The sequence below is a fragment of the Netta rufina genome (genome assembly GCF_964035555.1).
Source record: "Netta rufina genome assembly, chromosome: W".
Taxonomy (NCBI): Eukaryota; Metazoa; Chordata; class Aves; order Anseriformes; family Anatidae; genus Netta; species Netta rufina.
Genome location: NC_140139.1, coordinates 341,024 through 359,884, shown reverse-complemented (window position 1 = coordinate 359,884; position 18,861 = coordinate 341,024). Strand labels below are relative to the sequence as shown.

General features: G+C 39.5%; 1 protein-coding gene across 12 annotated transcripts in view; it reads right to left on the bottom strand.

Annotated features, from left to right (window-relative positions):
• ALPK2 (alpha kinase 2) overlaps nucleotides 1–18,861 on the bottom strand; it is a 79,903-nt gene that overhangs the window by 18,262 nt on the left and 42,780 nt on the right. For 9 of the 12 annotated variants that reach the window (XR_014619256.1, XR_014619257.1, XR_014619258.1 and 6 more), the window contains one exon: nucleotides 9,562–9,793. The exons of 1 other annotated variant lie outside the window; for it this stretch is intronic. Coding sequence is in view for 4 of the 11 variants with exons in the window: in XM_084304388.1 (XP_084160514.1) it covers nucleotides 9,562–9,793 (232 nt within the window). In the remaining 7 variants the exon portion in view is untranslated. Of the gene's footprint in view, nucleotides 1–8,213; nucleotides 8,377–9,561; nucleotides 9,794–17,520; nucleotides 17,638–18,861 lie in introns of those variants that run through there. 2 more of the 12 variants (XR_014619263.1, XM_084304385.1) reach the window with 2 other exon arrangements.

Sequence of the window (18,861 nt, the reverse complement as noted above, 5' to 3'; positions counted from 1 at the left end):
GTTATGTGGCAAAAACAGTCTTCCAACAGCATCAGCAAATCTAGCTTAGTATTTTCTGACTTCTGGTGATAAAAACATGACTTTCCATCCCCTGCAGTTGTAAGCACAGAGCCAGACTTTGCTCTGAGCAATACTGATAGGAACATTCCCTCCAATTTCATTCCAAAAAACGTGTTTTCTTAACATTACCTTACACTTCCACAGCTCTCACTTGGCTCTACACAAAAAGGAAGGGATGAAGAAACAGTGTCACAACCACGCCTGAGCTTCTTTTAGCCCACATTGAAGGTCTGCAGATACTGCATCCCTGCTCCTGCCCCTTTGTTCACAGTACCAAAACAAAGTTTATCACTAATATCTAACCTCGGCGGAAAGAAAAAGAATAGATGGAAGCAATTAAAAGCACTTCAGAGGGTATTTGTGATATATTCATTGCAGTTGAGGAAGTGACAGTTTCTTACATTTTGTATCCAGTGCTAGTTCAATCTACAGCAACTTTTACACAAGTATTTCCTGGTACAAGTGCACACATCTGTCTCCCAGGAAAAGAAATGAGGCTACATACGGAGCTTTTTAAAAAACAAACAAACAAACAAACAAAAAACAACCATCAGGATGGCTAGAATAAGCAGTACTTCACATCAAGCTGCACTTAGAAGGGAAGCAAATACAGTATTCAGAGGTCTTTATGCCTACTGCAAGCACAAATGAGAGTTACCTTAGAAAATCCAGAGCATGTTCAATCTTAACAATATCTAGCAACAACATCAGCATGAGTGACATTTAAAAGAGAAAACTAAGACTCATTTGACTGTCACAGAAACTTCAAATTATTCTGCTAAAGTAACTGTCGTCATGTTTTCGTGTTCGATTGTCAGTAAGAAAAAAAAATGCCTTTTTTTTTTTCTTCTAAGGCCAGTGTATATACACACATATATCCATACCACCTCTTATCTGTGCCATAGGCATCTGTTTAAATATCTTTGTTTGAGCCGATCTGTCCATACACCAAAGGACAGGAGTCCAATGACCAGTCAGTCAGCCCACCTGGTCATCCGCTGAGTAGCTTGTTTGTCCTGGTTACTGATCTCTATTGGTGGGGCTAAAAACACCCAAGAACCTCAAACCGGGGAATTAGTAAAATCCTGTTGCATCCTGCAATGATATCCTGAAATCTATTGAAAGTTTCCTGTGTACTTTTGAGGAACTCCAGAGACTGAACTGACGACAACTGTCTCCACTCCCCATTTTGTTTCCTCTCCTATAGGTTGACATTTTGTTATATGAAGACTTTCCCCTTTGTCTCATGTCAGCCTCAGTTTTCTAAAAGTTTGTTAAATGTCTTGCAAATCCAAAAAAAAAAAAAAAAAAAAGTATCAAGCGACTTTCCCTTCCCTACATGCCATGGCATCTCTTACATTTGAGGTGCATGGTTTTCTTCTTTACAAGAGCAGAAAGCATTCCAACTCCTTCCCAGCATCAGCTTATCCCTCACCGCAAAACTTCTGTGATTTATTATATTGTCAGACATCTCAGACTACACATGTACACATGTTCCTAGAAGCAAAGTAGATCGCCTTCCTCCCCACTGTTTCTAGTCAATCTAAAACTGTAACAAGTAAGTAATCAGCACGATCAATGAAATGCAAAATCACAGGTCTGATTTTTCCACAAAAAGATCCTCAGGAACCCCCACCAGCTTTGTTGGGATAATCACGAAATCAGATGCTACTTGGTATGTGCAAGAATACAATACCCAGAAAATGGATTAAAATGGATTCCTAATTTGCTGGAATAATATACCTGGACAAGGACAATCTCTCAGCAGAAGTTCAAGCAGACATGGAGCTACCTTGAGTTCCACGTGTATCATCCCACTTTGAGGTTTCAGCTTATTACAGCAACTACTAAGCAGCTGTTATGGCTAACGAAACACTCTTGCCTATAAGTATATTGCTCAGAAACCATTTCAATGCAGTTTACATCTCTTTTGTGTTCCCAAAAGCTATTAATAAACACCACCAACAAAAAAAGTTTAGCTCAATAGTCAGCAAGTCAGGCACCAAGGCTCATAGATTTAAAGTAGATCAAGTGCAAGATGAGACAATATTTTATCTCCAAGTATTCTGAGCATTCATAAAGCATACAATGGTGTTTATGTAACAAAAGAGAAGAATCAGGTTATTTGGTTGTGAAAGAAAGAATCGGCAAGTCTAGGTTTCTCTGATAATCTTTTGCTCTAACCTGAGTTAAGGCACCATCACCCAAGTGAAGATTTCCCAGAAGCTATAGCTAGCAAGATTATAAATAAAAAATAAATAAACCAACGCCCACCCTCAAGTCTTGAAACCTGGATTGTCACATCACTGGTTTTAGTAGACCAATCAAATGAACTTGTTAAAAGGGTTACACGTGAAACATGTGGAAAAATTTCTTCTAAAAAATAGCTGAATTAAAGAAACAGAAATACCAATTTTCATTAAAAACTAAGGACATAATCCAATATTCATCCTTTCCAATTAGTATTCTATCAATAGGTGCTGGACTAGAGAACTCAAACAATACATAGTACCTTTCCCTGGTCTGTGCTCAATATTCTCTGTTCCCCTCATGTTCACAACCATATCCGAAAGCTGGATTTGAACAAAAACACACCTTCATGCCAATGAAATAAAAACAGAAGCATAGTAATTCTAAACACTTGAAAAGCAACATATTTTAATTCAATCACAACATTCACGTCAGCTTTCAAGAATTAAATAAAATTGCAGTTAGAGATGAAATAGAAACTTATTTAGGTTTGAAATTTCCACTTGAGCCGAAGTATTTTGCCAAATGATATGCTTCAGGAAAAAAAATGTATTTGAAAAAACCTCTCTGTGTTGGACTGAGGTGCTTCAGGCAGTTCTCACGAACCTGTGGACACCGATAGATACTGTACCACATGCTCCGTCTAACAGAGAGAGTCTCTCATCTTCACACTTTCCAGTAAAATCCTTTAAACCATACAATAACTGTCTGTTGTGGCAGAACAGATGTCCCATCCCTGGAACTGTTTGAGGCCAGGTCAGACAGGGCGTCAAGCCACCTGATCTGGTGAGAAGTGTCCCTGCCCTTTTCTTCGTTAAGGTCCCTTCCAGCCCAAACGGGTGATTCTATGCAGTGGGGGGAATTCTGGCCCCACGGCAGCCAGCAGGAATTCTGCCAGCAGCGCTACCCCAGGGCTTTCCCCTAAACTTTCACCAGTGCCTGTCACAACCAAGGCCACAACGACTGCCTGCAGCTCCCTGCACAGGTCCCCGATCCAGCAGCATGAGCTGCCCCAAAAACAAGCAAACAAAAAAAAGCCACCAACAACAACCACCACACACATAGAGAAGGAAAAAGTAAATAAATTTAAAAAAATCACTAAAAATTACTAAAACCCCACTACATGCTATGAGATTAGCTACTAGCACATTTAAAGAATGAAATTCCCACTGTTTCCTTGTGCTCCCTCATCAAGCTCTTGTTTGCTTTTACTGGAACTATAAAAATCCATATGGAAGAAACCCTCATTTTCACTGTTCCACGCAGCACTTCAGACGTTCTGTTTCCGTTCAATTAGCAGGCAGCAGAATCATAGCACGGCCTGGGTTGAAAAGGCCCTTCAAGATCACCTAGTTCCAACCCCCCTGCTCCAGGCAGGGTTGCCAGCCACTAGAGCAGGATGCCCACAGCCGCATCTAGCCTGGCCTTGACTGCCTCCAGGGATGGGGCATCCAGAACCTCCCTGGGCAGCCTGTTCCAGTGCCTCACCACCCTCTGAGTGAGAGCGCATCGGCCAGCGCTACCAGCCCCAGCGATAAGCCTGTGGACGAGCACACGCACGTGCTGCACACCCAGCCCCTTCAGCTGCTACTTCCTGCAGACTTCCAGAACGGAGCTCTCTGCACCTGCCCCGCTCCGTAGGAAGCTCCCCTGATTTCAGTAGGTGTTCCAACAACACAGCACCTCTGAAATGTTTTGGCATACAAACACTTGAAAGAAAGAACTTATATTCTGTGTGTAGGTCCAAAAACAGGCAGCTGTGGTAAGATTTCCCATGGGAAGCTTCGGGCCAAAGAGCAGCTGTTTCAGCTGCTGTTACCTTGCTCAGTACCTGGTACTTCCACAGCTGATGCACCAGATTACATCTGGTCAAGCTGAGAAGTTGTGCAGTCTCTCCCCCGGGGAGGATTTCAAGACCCAATTGGATAAAGCCCTGACCAGCTTGGTCTGACCCTACAGCTAACCCTGCTTTGAGCAGGAGGTCGGACCAGAGACCTCCTGTCGTCCCTCGCTACCTGAATTAAACCAGGATCTTAGGATCTTACTGTTGCAGCTACTCCTCAGCAGCCATCTCAGGGAACAACGCTATTTTCTCATTGCTTCTTTAGGAAGAAACCAGAAAAAGTTCGAAGACGGATAACTAACCCTGCTCAGGTTTTTCAGTGCAGTTCTGGACACAGCTTGTATTCTTGAGATCACATTAACACAGTCCATTCCATTTTTTCCCTTGCTTTCACTTAAAATATATTGTAATACACAACCGAGGTAGCTTGCACACAGACCTTTTACTTGTGTCTGGCTGAGTTACTCACCAATCCTAAATTAAAATGGAACTTTATGTTCCACAAGCATTTAGGAGTTGTGAAACAAACTTAATCTTGCTACATATATCACTTAGTTTCACGAATCGCCCCAGTTCGTTTGTTCATTTACCTGAAGTTAAAACAGGGCTCTGACTTACTGCTTACAGAGGGCTGATAAGAATGATTAATATTTAACATTCTCAAGTTCATGTATGTGAAATGGCTCAAACAAGCTATCAATGAGAATATCGTAGCTTAAATCACCAATGACACTGGAAATGCATGCACATTTTCCCCACCAGAAGGCATATTTCACAATGTTAAAATACACGTCCTCCCTGCATCACTGACCAGGTCTTATTAAAGCATACCTCAATTTAGCATGCCATCAGGCTGCCAGGAGAGTCAAAGCACTGCAGTTACAAGCTCTTTCACTCCAAGAACAGGACTGTGCTCACAAAACTGAGCAGCCTAACAGCTGTAACAGGAGAGAGCACTACTAGTGATTGAAACTACTCACAGGTGTTGAAGCTGCAATAACTTTTCTAGCAAACAGACACTGCCAAATACCACCGTGAAAAATTAAGTCCTATCACAAGCGTAAACAGCAGACCAGAGCTGACAAGTCCTGGAGAAATAATACCCACAGTAACGATCAAATCAAAGAGAAGACTAGCTCTTGATACATTTCAGACTGAGTAATCTTTAACAAACTCCACAGAAAGGGTCTATTCTGACCCCAGAGCAGCACATAGAGCCTGTTGTTTTGGCAGAGTGGATACAAATGCCACCTTTGTACACTGCCATTCTCAGCATGCAGTTTCAAAGATAGCTGCAGTAGGATATTGTTTGAAAGTAAGCTGGAAAAACATCAGCTAAAGTCAGCAGAAAATAACCCACTCTCCACTGGGGATAAAGACTAAGCTTTGCATATGTGGTGGGTTTCTTGTTTTGTTTTCTTCCAGTCATAATAAATTTCCGCAGAAGAAAAACAAGTTTTGAAGAGTATTCTAGGAACAGCAGGTGAGTTCCAATTTCATTTCATACAGAATTTATCCAGCAAACAAAAATTTAAGAATATATTCTGCTTACCAGTTAAAAATATATGTATATATATATAATTTCTGAATCCCTGAATAAGCCATGAAAGTAAAGTGTTGAAATGACTACAAATTGCATAGTTTAAGAACCTTCACTTCAACAAGAAAATAACTAATTTCTACTTGTTCTTTATATAAACTCAAGCCTATCTTCTACGTAGGAAAAGAGTTTAATCTACTTATATTACTGAAACAGCAATTGAACATGTTGAATTGATTTCCAATACAACAGAAAAACAACAAACATAGAAAGTGATGTTTTATTTTATTGCCAGTAGAAATTTTAAGCTTTTAAAAATAAAGGCCAGAAAATTCAAACTTGAAGAAGCTCAAGACAACTCCTCTGAGACTAAACGTATATTTCAATAGGTTTGCATGACTTTACAAGAAATGTAGCTTAGATATGTGGGGTTTTTTTTATTTGTTTGTTTTCTGAGAAACAACAAGAAGCTATCAGTGATACTCCAAAAGACGAATGTCATATTGCATTATGGGGGCTCTGAAGTATAGTCCCTATACACACTATTACAGGCTAATCCTGTTTCCAAAAAAAATACTGAAACATCTCAGTTGCACTTCCAAATAAAAATATTTTTGTTTCAAGATATAAATATTTCAAATGGCCATCTGTTGCAAACTGAACTTGCAGTTTTCTTCCCCACTCCTCCACATTGGTGTTTTAGGAACTAGTTTGCTGGTCAAATTCATTTCCTTTTCTAACACTAATAACAAAGCAATGAGATAGTAAGGAGAGAAGCACAGAAAAAAGGGAGATGTTTCAAATTAATTTGCCTTTCAAATGCATTCTGAGCACAATGCTGTATAACCTGAGAAACTGCTGTGGCCATGGCAATAAATTTAAAGTTCTGGTCATCTGAATTGCTATGTGATTAGAGGCAGCCAATTCCCATTATTTGCACTTAAGTCCTATTAACATCAAAACTGCCAGGTGTCTTTAAAAGCTCATACACTCAGCCATTTACCACCCTATCTAGGATCGAGGAGGCAGTAAGAATCTCTTACCATTTTACACTGAGTTCTTCCTTTCAAAAACAAGCCTACATTTGCACGCAGGCCAACAGAGTATATGAATGTACATGAGGAAGGACCACAATACTGCACGTTTCCTTTCTTATAGCAAACATTTCCTGGCAAGGTACAGGATAGCATGTTCTCAAACACCATCAAAAGCATGCCTGTTAACATTCAATATTAAAAAAAAAAAAAAAAAAAAAAAAAAAAACAATTTTTAAAAAGGTAGTTTCTTAGACTCCAAAGTTATGGTACGCTACACCAGATTTCTGTAAGATACCAAGAAGCATTTATGTGTGCTACCATCTGTTGCAGGGTAACAAGTCCCTGAGGTGAACATTGGTTAAGCATGGTCCATGGGGTAGGAAATTTCTTGGGAACCTGATACCAGTGGAATCTGCCCTTGTTAAACCCAAAATAGATCACTTATCCCTAAGTAAGTTTTCCAGCATTTCATTTATATATGTCTTTGGAAATTATGTAGCTTCACTGTTGGAAGTCAAGCACTTTACCCAACACATTGCTGGGACATGAATAGCTAAGCCTCATTGATCAACACTGATTTTGGAATTACACCTCAGACAAGTGTTTTTGGGAACTCTGTGCCACGCTGCTCAGTTAGAAGACTGCAAATACAGAGCATTTCCAGAAGCCAATGTGAAAAAGTTTGTTACTCTGTCCTGAACAGTCTTGCCCAGAGAGCCTTTCTCCAATACACAAAACAGAAACTGCACATGTGGCATAGACTGAGGTTATCACGCCTACCCAAACCATCTGAACATAGGATCACTTCTTATTCTATTAACCACAAACCTGATTTATCCACCCTTGGAAATTCTAAGTCAATTCCCAGGCATAGAGATTGAGAGGGGAGGGGGGAAACACAAGTTTACTGATGATTAACTTCAAATCCAGCTGTCTTTCTACCATCTATGGATACACATTTAAAAAAAAAAAAAAAAAAGTAGAATCTGATATATGCCAAGGGAACAATGACTCCTGCAGTTTTAATTGCTGAATATTAACACTTCAGAGTGACCATATTACAAAGATGATCTTAGAACAAATCTTTCCTGCTTTAGTTGTCAATTGGAAACTTACTCCAGCCAAGTCAGTCCAGATGAGCAGTTGCAATAATTCTAGTGCCATTACTATCCAGTAAATTTAATACCCAGTGCATAGGTAATCTTTTACAATTTAATAGAGACTGTTCTGATGACCTATCTGCTTTGAATCCAAGGATTCAGAAGTCTCTAGAAAGGTCCCCAAGCCACCATCACACCCACTTTTACTGAAGACTTACTCATTTCTCTTTGTCTCAACAACAGTATAACTCCTAAACCCTACTTCAGCAGCCAGCACATTAACAATTCCTCTTCCAATATTTTTGTTAAACAATGCTGCAATGTTGCCCAGAATTGCCAATACTTCATTTTAATTTGAGCTCAAAAATCCATATTTTACTCACCTGTTGTTTCTACGTGCAAAGTTATCCACAACACGCAAACTGCATAGATCTCACTGGCCAGGTTAAAGGATGCCATTCAGGCTTCAAACTGAAAACCAGCTTCTGCTTCCTGAAACAATATCCCTTCCATAGCGTTCTCCAATTACCAATATATCAAATTTTTCTGTTTGAAAGAGAGGAAGATCTATTTTCACAGAAGCAGCTGCTTTCTTTTTCTTCCTGCTTTAGTCCTTGTTCTCTTTTCCCCATAGAAATGTCTTGCAACACATGAAGAGAAATTGTGATGCCTGACTCTAGCCACCTGCATTAATCTGAGCAAAGAGGGACAGCTGTGCTCAAGATGCTTATCCCCTTCCCTTACACACACCCTTTGTGACAGAAACATGACTACTCAGACAGACTAGAAAAAGAAACAGCGGATTGTTTTTCTGTGGCCTTGAAATCGAGGTTTTGTGACAAGTATCTCAGTTCAGCAGAGCTATGGCATCCCGGACTAGAATAGCCACACGAAATTCAACTTCATGCTGCATAGGACAGTGAGTTAGTCAACTAAGGAACACTACTACCTGAGGAGACTAAACATGAGATCTATGTAAAGATTACATTTAGCAAGTGAAATGTCTGCAATGTCATATAACAACTAACATTTTTTGATTTTGTCCCCGTTTTTTGTCTCCAAAACATTGATATTACAGCCACATTATTTTTGCTTATTATAACAGATGTCGAGGAATAACAAAGAGGGGAAAAAGCCCTGCTAAGCTCCATTGAAGTACCCTTAACTTGGCTATTTCTTGGCTCAATGCACTCCTGCTATAGAGGTCAATTCTAGAGAGTTCTTTTTCCAGTCACCATGTGGCCAGAACAAGTTCAAACTGGTAGCAAAAGGATGGGTTAAATTTTCAACACAGAATTATGAAAACAGTGTCATGATTTTTCAACCAATTTCTGAGCCTGCAATTTTTATCAAAAGACAAAAATAATAAAAAGCAGCCCAAGCCTGTGCTGAGCTGTACTGGCTGAAATGCTTCACCTGAAGTACAGTGGGAGACAGAGGCAAAGCACGTGGTGACCACTCATATCCAGAATGAACTTCATCACTCACAGAGAAGTTAAAACAATGATTAATTAGAGCTGATTATAGCAAGCAATCAGTGCCAGGCACCCTTTCCAGCCTACTCTCTACAACATTTTCATTATCTGCTCTGGTGCAGACAAGCGGAGCTGAATTCACCCGTGGGGTGCTTTTCCCTCCCGTGGGTGGTCAGACCGTTCCCTCCAGAAAGGGACATTCTGGGCTCAGCTGCCCAGGCTGCAGAGCGCTGCCTCGCAGGCCACCAACACTCACCGTGTCCTCTGCAAGCAGGTCCAAGCAGGCCAAAGACAGCTGCAGTGAGATGGCTCCGAAGGGAGCAGAAAACACAGGCAGAAAACGTGCATCTCCTCCCTGCAGAACACAGCCGCCGACTGCCCCCAGCCCAGGCCCTGTGCCGGGAGGGCGCCTTCCGGAAGGTTCCGCTGCCTGCGAGGGTCGCACCCACGCTATTTTCCCTCTCAGGTGTGAGAGTGGGGGGTAAAGCCTGCAGGTAAAAATCTGAATCATTCCTCTGCTGGGTGTAAAAGTATCACACAGATACAACGACACTGAACACACATGAGTGAAAATTAGTAAGATGTTAAGACCTTTTCCTCTGTGGAACAAGCGCTAACTTTTGTTTTCTTCTCTTTTCTGACGTAGGTGGCATTAGCCACTACTGAGCAAAGATTTGACTTATTGTGGCAAATTCTGAAGGCAATAACACTACTGGGATTCAGACTCCAAAATGACTTAGAGCTCTAGTCTTGAAATGATTAGCCCATGCTTACTGATCAAAGATTACACTTTCTGGACCCCATGTGTGTAACATGTCAGTATCTACCACAGTACGGAAAGAGTTGAAATTGTGGCCAAGAGAGAAGTGGTGGTACAAATCTCTCTGATCACAGAAACACTTGTTCTACTAAGTTTTATGTGTTTGATGACTGGCAGACCAAAATAAATCATACAGCAGCACAGTGAACCAATACTCACTGACCCAAATTCAGAGTACCAGTTTGTACAAGGCAGGAGCAGGGCAATTTTAGGGCCGTTACCACTCAGTGCTTACAGCTAGCTGTGTGTAGAGGGGAGGTCTGCAGACCTCCTGGTAGCATCTAGGAAGGAAGACAGGTTACAAAAAACTTATCTCGCATTCGTTGTAAATGTCCATTACTAAATAATTCGATCTGCTGAGATTCACGATTTATAGGGCTAATGCTTTGCCTGAAATGCATAGGTTGCAGAAGTGGTTGGCAGGAAAAATGAAGTTCTGTGTCTTTGATAATATCTGATTGTCTGAATGGTAATTAATTGATTGGTAAGTAATTTCTCAGATGAATGGAAGCAGTATCACTGACCTCAGCAAAAGACTTAAAGCTAAGAAGCAAGTAACAACATTTTCTGAGGGAGTAGTATTCTTGGTGGGTGAGGAGTTGCTCCTAGGGTCAGGTAAATGAACACAGGTTTTCTGTGTTAGCCATCTGCTTACAACAAATTACTTAAATTCTATCCACAGCTGTTTTGCTGGGGGAACACACAAATTTCATGGATGGTACATTGTTAGTTGGACTTTGTACTAATTTACTTAATCTGAAGATAATCCTCAACCTGAATTCTTTGTGTCTGATCTGTCAGATGGTGAATTGTCGTGAAGAATGCCAGGATGATCTAGAACTGATGTAATGAGTTTGATGATTGGGAAATTCAAATCAATTTCGTTTACTGAGCCCCAGAAGTAATCAGGAGAGATCATGTTTTCCAGGTTAAATACCTTTGCTCTACTTTATAATGCTTTAAGTTAATCTTTCCCTATCTAGTAGTCAGAATGACCAGCATAGGTAATCTTTAACCCCTTGCAGTTGACTAACAAGGGTCACAACATTTTCACTGCTGTAATTTAAGTTGTCCTAGTGCTATATATGCCTTACCTTTGCCTATTATATTGTAGTATTAGTGCCAGGAAAATGTGCTTCCTTTAATGTTCACGAAGGTTGTTGCCTCTGGGATATTGTAGGAATTTGTAATAAAATGATAAACAAATACCAATTTTGCCCACTTCCAGCCCAGTAATTCCTGTAGCAATTTCCTCTCACAAATGTAATGGTCATACACTAAACTGACAAAAATCTGAATAGCTCTACAGAAATTAGTATGTTATAGCAAAGGGACAAATTCATATACATCATTAGTTTCATATCATTTTTTTCCATAAAATGATGTGGCCTAAAACTTTGACCAAGAGTAGTCTGAAAGTTTTAAACCATGCCCACAGCTGGGGAATTGTAAAATTTTCCATAGATAAAACAGCCAACTCCAGCTCAGTTTAATTCTAAAGGCATTCACTGTATGCTCATTAAAGATAGAGGCTGAGTAAAGCCATAAATGTAAAGCCATAAAATAGCTCAAATTCTCATATGCGAATGGCCATCAGTATAACTGTTAAATTCTGAGGCTGGTAATCTAAGTAAGCAAAGTAAAATAAAATGTTTAAATATCTATTCCACAGGACTACAGGATGGGAATCTCCTTGGACTGGTGCCTCAGTAATTTCCCTTTAAATCTCTACATCTTTCGGCATCACATTTTTCAGACCAGAATCTCAGCCGAGGGTCCAGTTGCCCATCTCCTTCATCCCATTGTTAAAAATTCCCCACATAGAAAATCCAGTTTTTATTTCTGTGGTAAGTTATCATTCCCACAATTTTGCAGTTGTTCCTTCATTCTTTTCACATGGAAAGCACTTCATTCCTCAGATACCTATTTCACACTTCATATCCTCCATATTACATGTAAGAAAAATGATAGGAAAGAATTCTTCCATGGACCAAATTTCAGTGTTTGTACAGCGACCCCTTAGTAAACAGGAGCAGAGCACATAAAATGGAGTCAGACAATCACAGAATTCTTCAGGTTGGAAAGGACCTTTGGAGGTCACAGGGAGTGCTCTAAGCAGTGCCAACTTCAAAGTTAGGATGAACTTCGAAGTTAGATAATTTTGCTTGGGGTCATACCTACATTTTTTCAAGAGAAGAATTTGGCTCTTGGATGAATGTGCAGTGTGTATTGCATTATTTGTCCTTGTGTCACCTGTGCTGACATTTAAACAAACCAGTTCTTTTTTTCTTTTTTTTTTTTTTTTTTCTCCAGAATTTCCAAATAATTTGGCATTTAATTTCACAGAATTGGACCAAAACCAGTCTGCAACAGTAATGAATGTTGCAATGCTGTTTCAGACTCTCATCTGTGGCTTCATGTGTACTTCATTTACAATTGCAGATTGCCATTTTGAAGAAAAGAGCTTTTATACAGAAACATATCCCCCAAAACACTGGGTAAGTGGTGTTTCTTTTGTGCACAGAAATGTAGCACATTTTAGTTTTTCTCTATTATTTTTGGAGAACAGGATGACATTTTATTTTTGAGATGTTTTGTCCTCTTTTTATTTATAAGTTTATTGCCAGATACCTGCTGTAGATGTATCTTCATATTTTCAGAGCAGCATGTGTTGTTTGCACCCAGAACTCTGGTATAATTATACAGGTAATTTTTCAGTACATTTTTCTCCCTAGACTTGTTCTAGTACTATAAGCAGACTATGACCTACTACTAATGCTGCTGCTTCTACTATTAATTCCATCTTCTTCATGCTGTGTGCATGTACATATCCCGGCTAAGACACTTCTCACTGAAAACAAGCACTATCAGTACCAAATGAAAAGCAGTCCCTGCGTCAGCAGGTTTCCTGAACAGACCAAAGGCAGAAGGTAACACAAAGGCTGAGAGCAGCATCGAAAAGCTCTAATCACTGGGACCCTAAACAACAGTTTTAACTGGGGGTATATTTTGCCTAATTTTAACGCAAGTCTGTTAGTAGTAATAATCATGTCACAGTCAGGTCTCACTGCACAAGATGTCTGCATACACAAAGAATATACATACATACAAATGCTGTAGATCATATCCTGATCTTTTAGAAGTTAGTGGGAATGCTTCTAAAGACTTTAATATACCCTGTTTTGGTTGATGTTAAGCAATCAGATGACTGTGATTCACTCCAGAATTTTCCCAGTTGTCTCAAGTTCATGTATTTTTAAGGATAGAAAATGAGATGGTATCAGTGCATGCAAGTAGCTGCACAGCCAGCTGAGCTTGGCAGGTAGCCATGGTTTCCCTTCTCATAGAACACCTGAAGTTAGACAGCACAGATTACAGGTGCTTCTAACCTACGAGTAAGTGACTAGGATTGTGTTCTTACAAAATTCTTAATTTCAATAACTTTCTTCAATACTCTATCATATAGAGCAGAGTATTAAAGCCAACACTCAGGCACGTGCTTTTTTCTTTTTCTGTCTCATTTCATTCTCCACTTCCCTACTACATGTCACCTGTTAGCACTAATCATTTGTGCTTTGTGTTAATTAAAAACTTTAACAAAACTGGAAATGGTACAGTGGCGTTGCTTTTAAAACTAAGTTTAGAAAAATATGTCATTATATCTCTAATAATGATTCTGCAGTTTTTTCATAAGGCAAAAAAACTATTCTTGACTGCTCTAAATATAGCTCCTTTATTGCACAAAAAGCACAGTTACACACCTTTCTCTTTTATTCATGTCTGCAGCCATTATTATGTTATTAGTGTATCTGAGACTGGAACTACACCGTGATTAGGCAGCATTTTTGTCATTAGTGTTCAGATAGGTTTAACTGAAGTCAGACTTTTCCTTAATCTCATAGGTGAGTTGGAAAATGAAACTAATTAAAAATGCAATGGACTCTTGCAGAGTTATGAAAATTCCTGCACAAAAAGACAGTAAATCAAAATAAAAAGATTGGTAAAGTCCGGCAGTGAACATTAAGATTAGACTGATGAATTCACTCTTGCTACAAGTAAGTAATTAATATGAAGACCTAGTAAACACTGCATCTTGGGGTTAAGGAGAACAAGCAGCTGAAAAAAAAAAAAAAAAAGTATTTTTCATTTTTCCCTGCCCACATATGTCGTCTCTAAAGGGAGAGAAAATGGAGCTTTCAAGGATTTTTTTCCCCTGTTCTTCAATCTGTTTGACTGAAGATGACTCTGGCTCTGTGCAGTGAGGGCCATCTCCCACCCCCAGATCAATATTTTAATATGTCTTATCGGAAAGAGAATGAATTGTTTACTTTAAAACCTCAGGATCCCATAAAGGGCAAGGCAAAGGTGTCCACTGGAAACAGAGGCTTTCAACAGCTGACCACTGCTGTGACTCGTAAAAGAAAACCAAGATCTGCAATGATCAGAATACAGTGATAGTCATCAAAATGTCATACAACAGAATCTCAGTTCTGACACATCCTAACGACACACCATGGGATCATTTGCTAGTCGTGTGAGATGGTAAGTGCTTTCCTGTGCTTGCTTCACGTAAAGAAAATGAAATGCTAACATGTACTAACAAAAATTAAATAGTGTAAATGAGTTTTGAATAATAAACACTTTGGCATATCAAGATGTCTGCAAATGCCTGTGGCTTGTGTAATTTAACAGGATTTAATGTCTTGTACATGGTGATCTCAGCCTGCACTTTCTATTATAGAGATTAGGTAGCTTTAGGAAAAAAATAAAGTTGGTAGTAAGCACGCCTAGGCTTCACCAGGGTTACAGGAATGCTTCCAAGTCTGAATATATAAAAAGGACAATTTTTGTGATCCATATTCAGATACTTCTTTAAAAATTCTTTTGTTCTTCACAATGATCTTCTCAACTGGAACATTCTAGTAGTATTCTTTATATGAACATCTAGCAGAAGAAAAGCAAAAAGTAGGTTTTTCTTTTTCTGTGCTGATTATTTTTTGCTTTCTCCCTGTGCTAATCTGTTGTTCTGAGTTGCAGTACTTTTAGATGGTGGCCATTTCTTTCTTTCATTACCTTTTGTCCATGGAAATACTCCTGTTGAATTGCTGGCAGCTTCCATGTAGTTGTGGAACTATAAAACTGCCTGCTTGTAGTTATCTGGCTGTCTACGGACATAAACATTTCACAAGAAAGCCTAAAGGCTCATCTGCCAGTTCCCTGCTGCTGCTCTTGGCACTGTGTATGTCAGTGACTGTCCAACTTTACCTTAGCGAACTTAGAGTAGGATCTTGTGTAACCTTTCTTCTCTGATGCAGATATAATGCCAAGTAAAATGTGCATGGGGAAAGGGGGAAACCACTTATATGGTTATGGTATGAGTTAGAAAACAATGTAAAAGTATTTGTGTCTATTTGGCATTAATTTCTAATTATCACCAGCTAAAGCATAGACACATTTATGAAAAATAGTCTCTGGACCTCAGCAAGCCACATCCTGACTAGACATAATGTGTTCTGGGTGTGACTGTGTGTCCCGTCATTAATTCAAAAAACTCAGTGCCATTTTGATGCACAGGATGTGCTGCATATCCTTTCCTTCTTTTGGAGGTGACTCCTTCATAGCTGTGATTTCACAGTGGCCTGACCTGTCTGTGGATCTGCAAATCTGTCCAACCACTCTGCATATGCATTTCCCCACAGCACATGCAGACTCAAAACACAAAGTCAGTCAAAGATAAAAAGCAATTGGAAAAGTTTTGGCCCTGCCCAAGCATTTATAGGCTTGCTTCTTTGACAAAGGTGGGAATGATGGAGCATCTGTAATAATCATGTTCAAAACACAAAACAATCTGACAAGGTAAGCAGCTAGTGGCAGTTCATTTCTCTGCTATTTACCATTTCTCTGCTATTTCATTCCACTTTCTCAAGCCAGGGCTGCTATTTTTGTAGTACCCCTCAATCCGTGTGTCACCTGGAGATCAGGTTTCTGTGCGGGAGCTTTTCCTGCAGAGAGCCATGTCCTACTCCCCTCTACCTCCAATGCTTCAGTTGACCTAGTGGCAGTCGCCCATACACAGGCTCTTATTTTGGGGCACACAGACCTCTGCTTCTCACAAACTGCAGCATGCCCTGATTCAAGCTAGGGAATGTCTCTCCTTAAAGCTGATACTTAAAGTAATGACCACTTGGTCTGAACAAGTACAGAACTGTGATTTCCCTCCATAGCTGTACCACATTCAGCTGATATGCCTCAGTTCTGTCAAACATATTTTACAAACAGCTGATGATAGAGATTTATGCCTCTCCCTTTTGTTTCTAAGCTGTAACGTACGATGCGAGTGCTGACAGCAGACTGGGAATAAAGCACAGGTGCTAAGGCTGTTACTGTGTGAGAATGACACATCATCAGGGGAGTGAATTAGGAAACATTAAAAAAACGAGACTGACAAGAAGGCTAAATCCATGGGAGGAGTTTTGAGGATCTGAGAAGTCTACCCATTGAATGATTTAACTTGCTTAACGTTTTCTATTGCTAAAATGCTATCGGATCCAGAAGACTATAAGAAGGTGTAGCTTTCTTATATATTGGCAGAAAATACTCCCAAATACATAAAAATGTGAATGCATTTACTAAGCATAAAAAATTAGATGGATGTTTTAAAAGTATAATACTAATATGTTCTGTTGTCCCGACACAAAAAGACAACTCCTTCCCCTCTCAGGAACACATCAGAAGGGTGCTTCCAGCCAGTCCATACAGCATTTTTTCTGAGTTAAAAAGTTCAAGCCTTCAGTAGCCACAAGAAACCATTGCTGAACTAAGCACATATAAAATCTTACCAAATTCTTGAAAAACTGAAAATTAATATTTAATGTACTCTGCTCTCCCTGAGTTGTTTTTTTTTTAATCCAATTCTAGGGGAGTATAGGACTTACATTCCGTAGTCCTCCTTTTTCTTGAAGTTAGTAGGCTTCATTAGTGTTATCAATTAGTAATTTATTTTGTTATTGCTAATAATGAATGTTCACTAGCTGGCTTGCACTTTCACAAAGCTACTTTCTATCTGCACAGGATACCTAATGGTTTCTAATTCTAATGTCCTCCCTTCTCTGGGCTCCTTCTCTATTTTCTCTGCTGCTTTGCAGTATTCAGATGTGATCATAACATCCAACTGAATACCCATGGTTTAAGAAATCACCGTGCAGAAGATGACACTCAGTAACTTTTTGTATGCTCTTAGACCACTCCTCATGAATTTTACAGTTTCATTTTTTTAATACTTACTGAGGATGTGCAGAAAAGTTACTAGACTTGCAGGTTAAACACAGAAATGTACTCTGTCTTGTCAAACAACAACAAACAAAAAAATGTGAAGAAGAAACAATAATAATGTACCTTAGTTACACTGCTTAATTCACTGTTGGATGTGAAGCGTCACAGAAGATCTTGCACTGAATGAAACAGTTGGAAGAGAAGACCAACTTGCTGTCTAAGTAGGCTGGTTCTAAAACACTATCAAAAACAAGTATATGGAAAACAAATATAGTCTTTAGCATCATGACTCTGATCTAACGTATATCTATAGAAGTCAAGCACTTATTCTGAGTTATCTCCATCAATAAGAGAAAGGTGCAAGTCCTTGCAGAGAATGCTTCATCCCTCTCTCCATAAATTTGTCTCTTAGGGCAGCACTGATGACTTTCTAAAAGTGCCTGTCAGTTTCCTTTGCCTATAAAGGCACATTTAAAGCTACTTCGCTTTCAGATGTCTACAGCTAGCTGAGACAAAAATGCTGAATCCTATCTCCCACTTCCTTGGTGAGAACCCTGATGTGCCACATTAAGTATGCATACTGATGGTCTTTTCTCTGTGTTTTGCAGATCTTTGAAGTCTCCATGCTGAAGTCTGCATGTGTACATGTTACTTCTTCCATGGACTAACAGTCTACTAGGAGAGCTGTGGAGTGTGACAATGGTGTTTGTGTCCATTCTATCAAACGCCATTATCACACTAAATAGCTACTGGTAGATCAGACATCAATTCAGAAAAGTATATGAACTGTAGCAATACATTCTCCTACTGTGCTGTGGAATAAATAAGCTTTCTACATGTCAGGATGACTCCTTTTACAAGTAAACCCACAATAATACGTGGGAAATACATAACTCTGTGCATTTCCAGATTCGCGCTGTAAAGCACACAAGAATCATCTGAATCACAGAATCATAGAATTCTGAAGGGATCATAACACCAGTGTTGGCAAAGTGGATTTCATTGCAGTCGATGCAGCTGTAATTACTCTACCTCTGAAAAACAAGGCTGGCTTGGGATTTTCATTTGCCTGTTGGATTGACCGTGACAATAGAGTACTGAAGCCAGTTACCTGATGTAGTCAAACCCTGGCTCTTATTTTGGCACCCCATTCAAACATACAGGTTTCAAACATTAATTGACTGAGATGCTTGTAACACTTTTCAAACAGAACACCTTTCAAAATGTTGATAAAAAGCTATTACACCCAACTGGAAACAACATTTATTCACGTTTCAAATGCTTGCAGCTTTGTTCCCTTCCATATCACAACTGTATATACAATTTCAGCACTATGCTCAAGTCCACCATTTTATGTTCTGAACCTGCTGTTTCGGGAAGGGACATAATTTCCTCATAGAAGTTCTCCTGAAAACTTTTGTGAAGAATAAGAATCAACTGTGGGAACTTTCAAAGGGATTAATG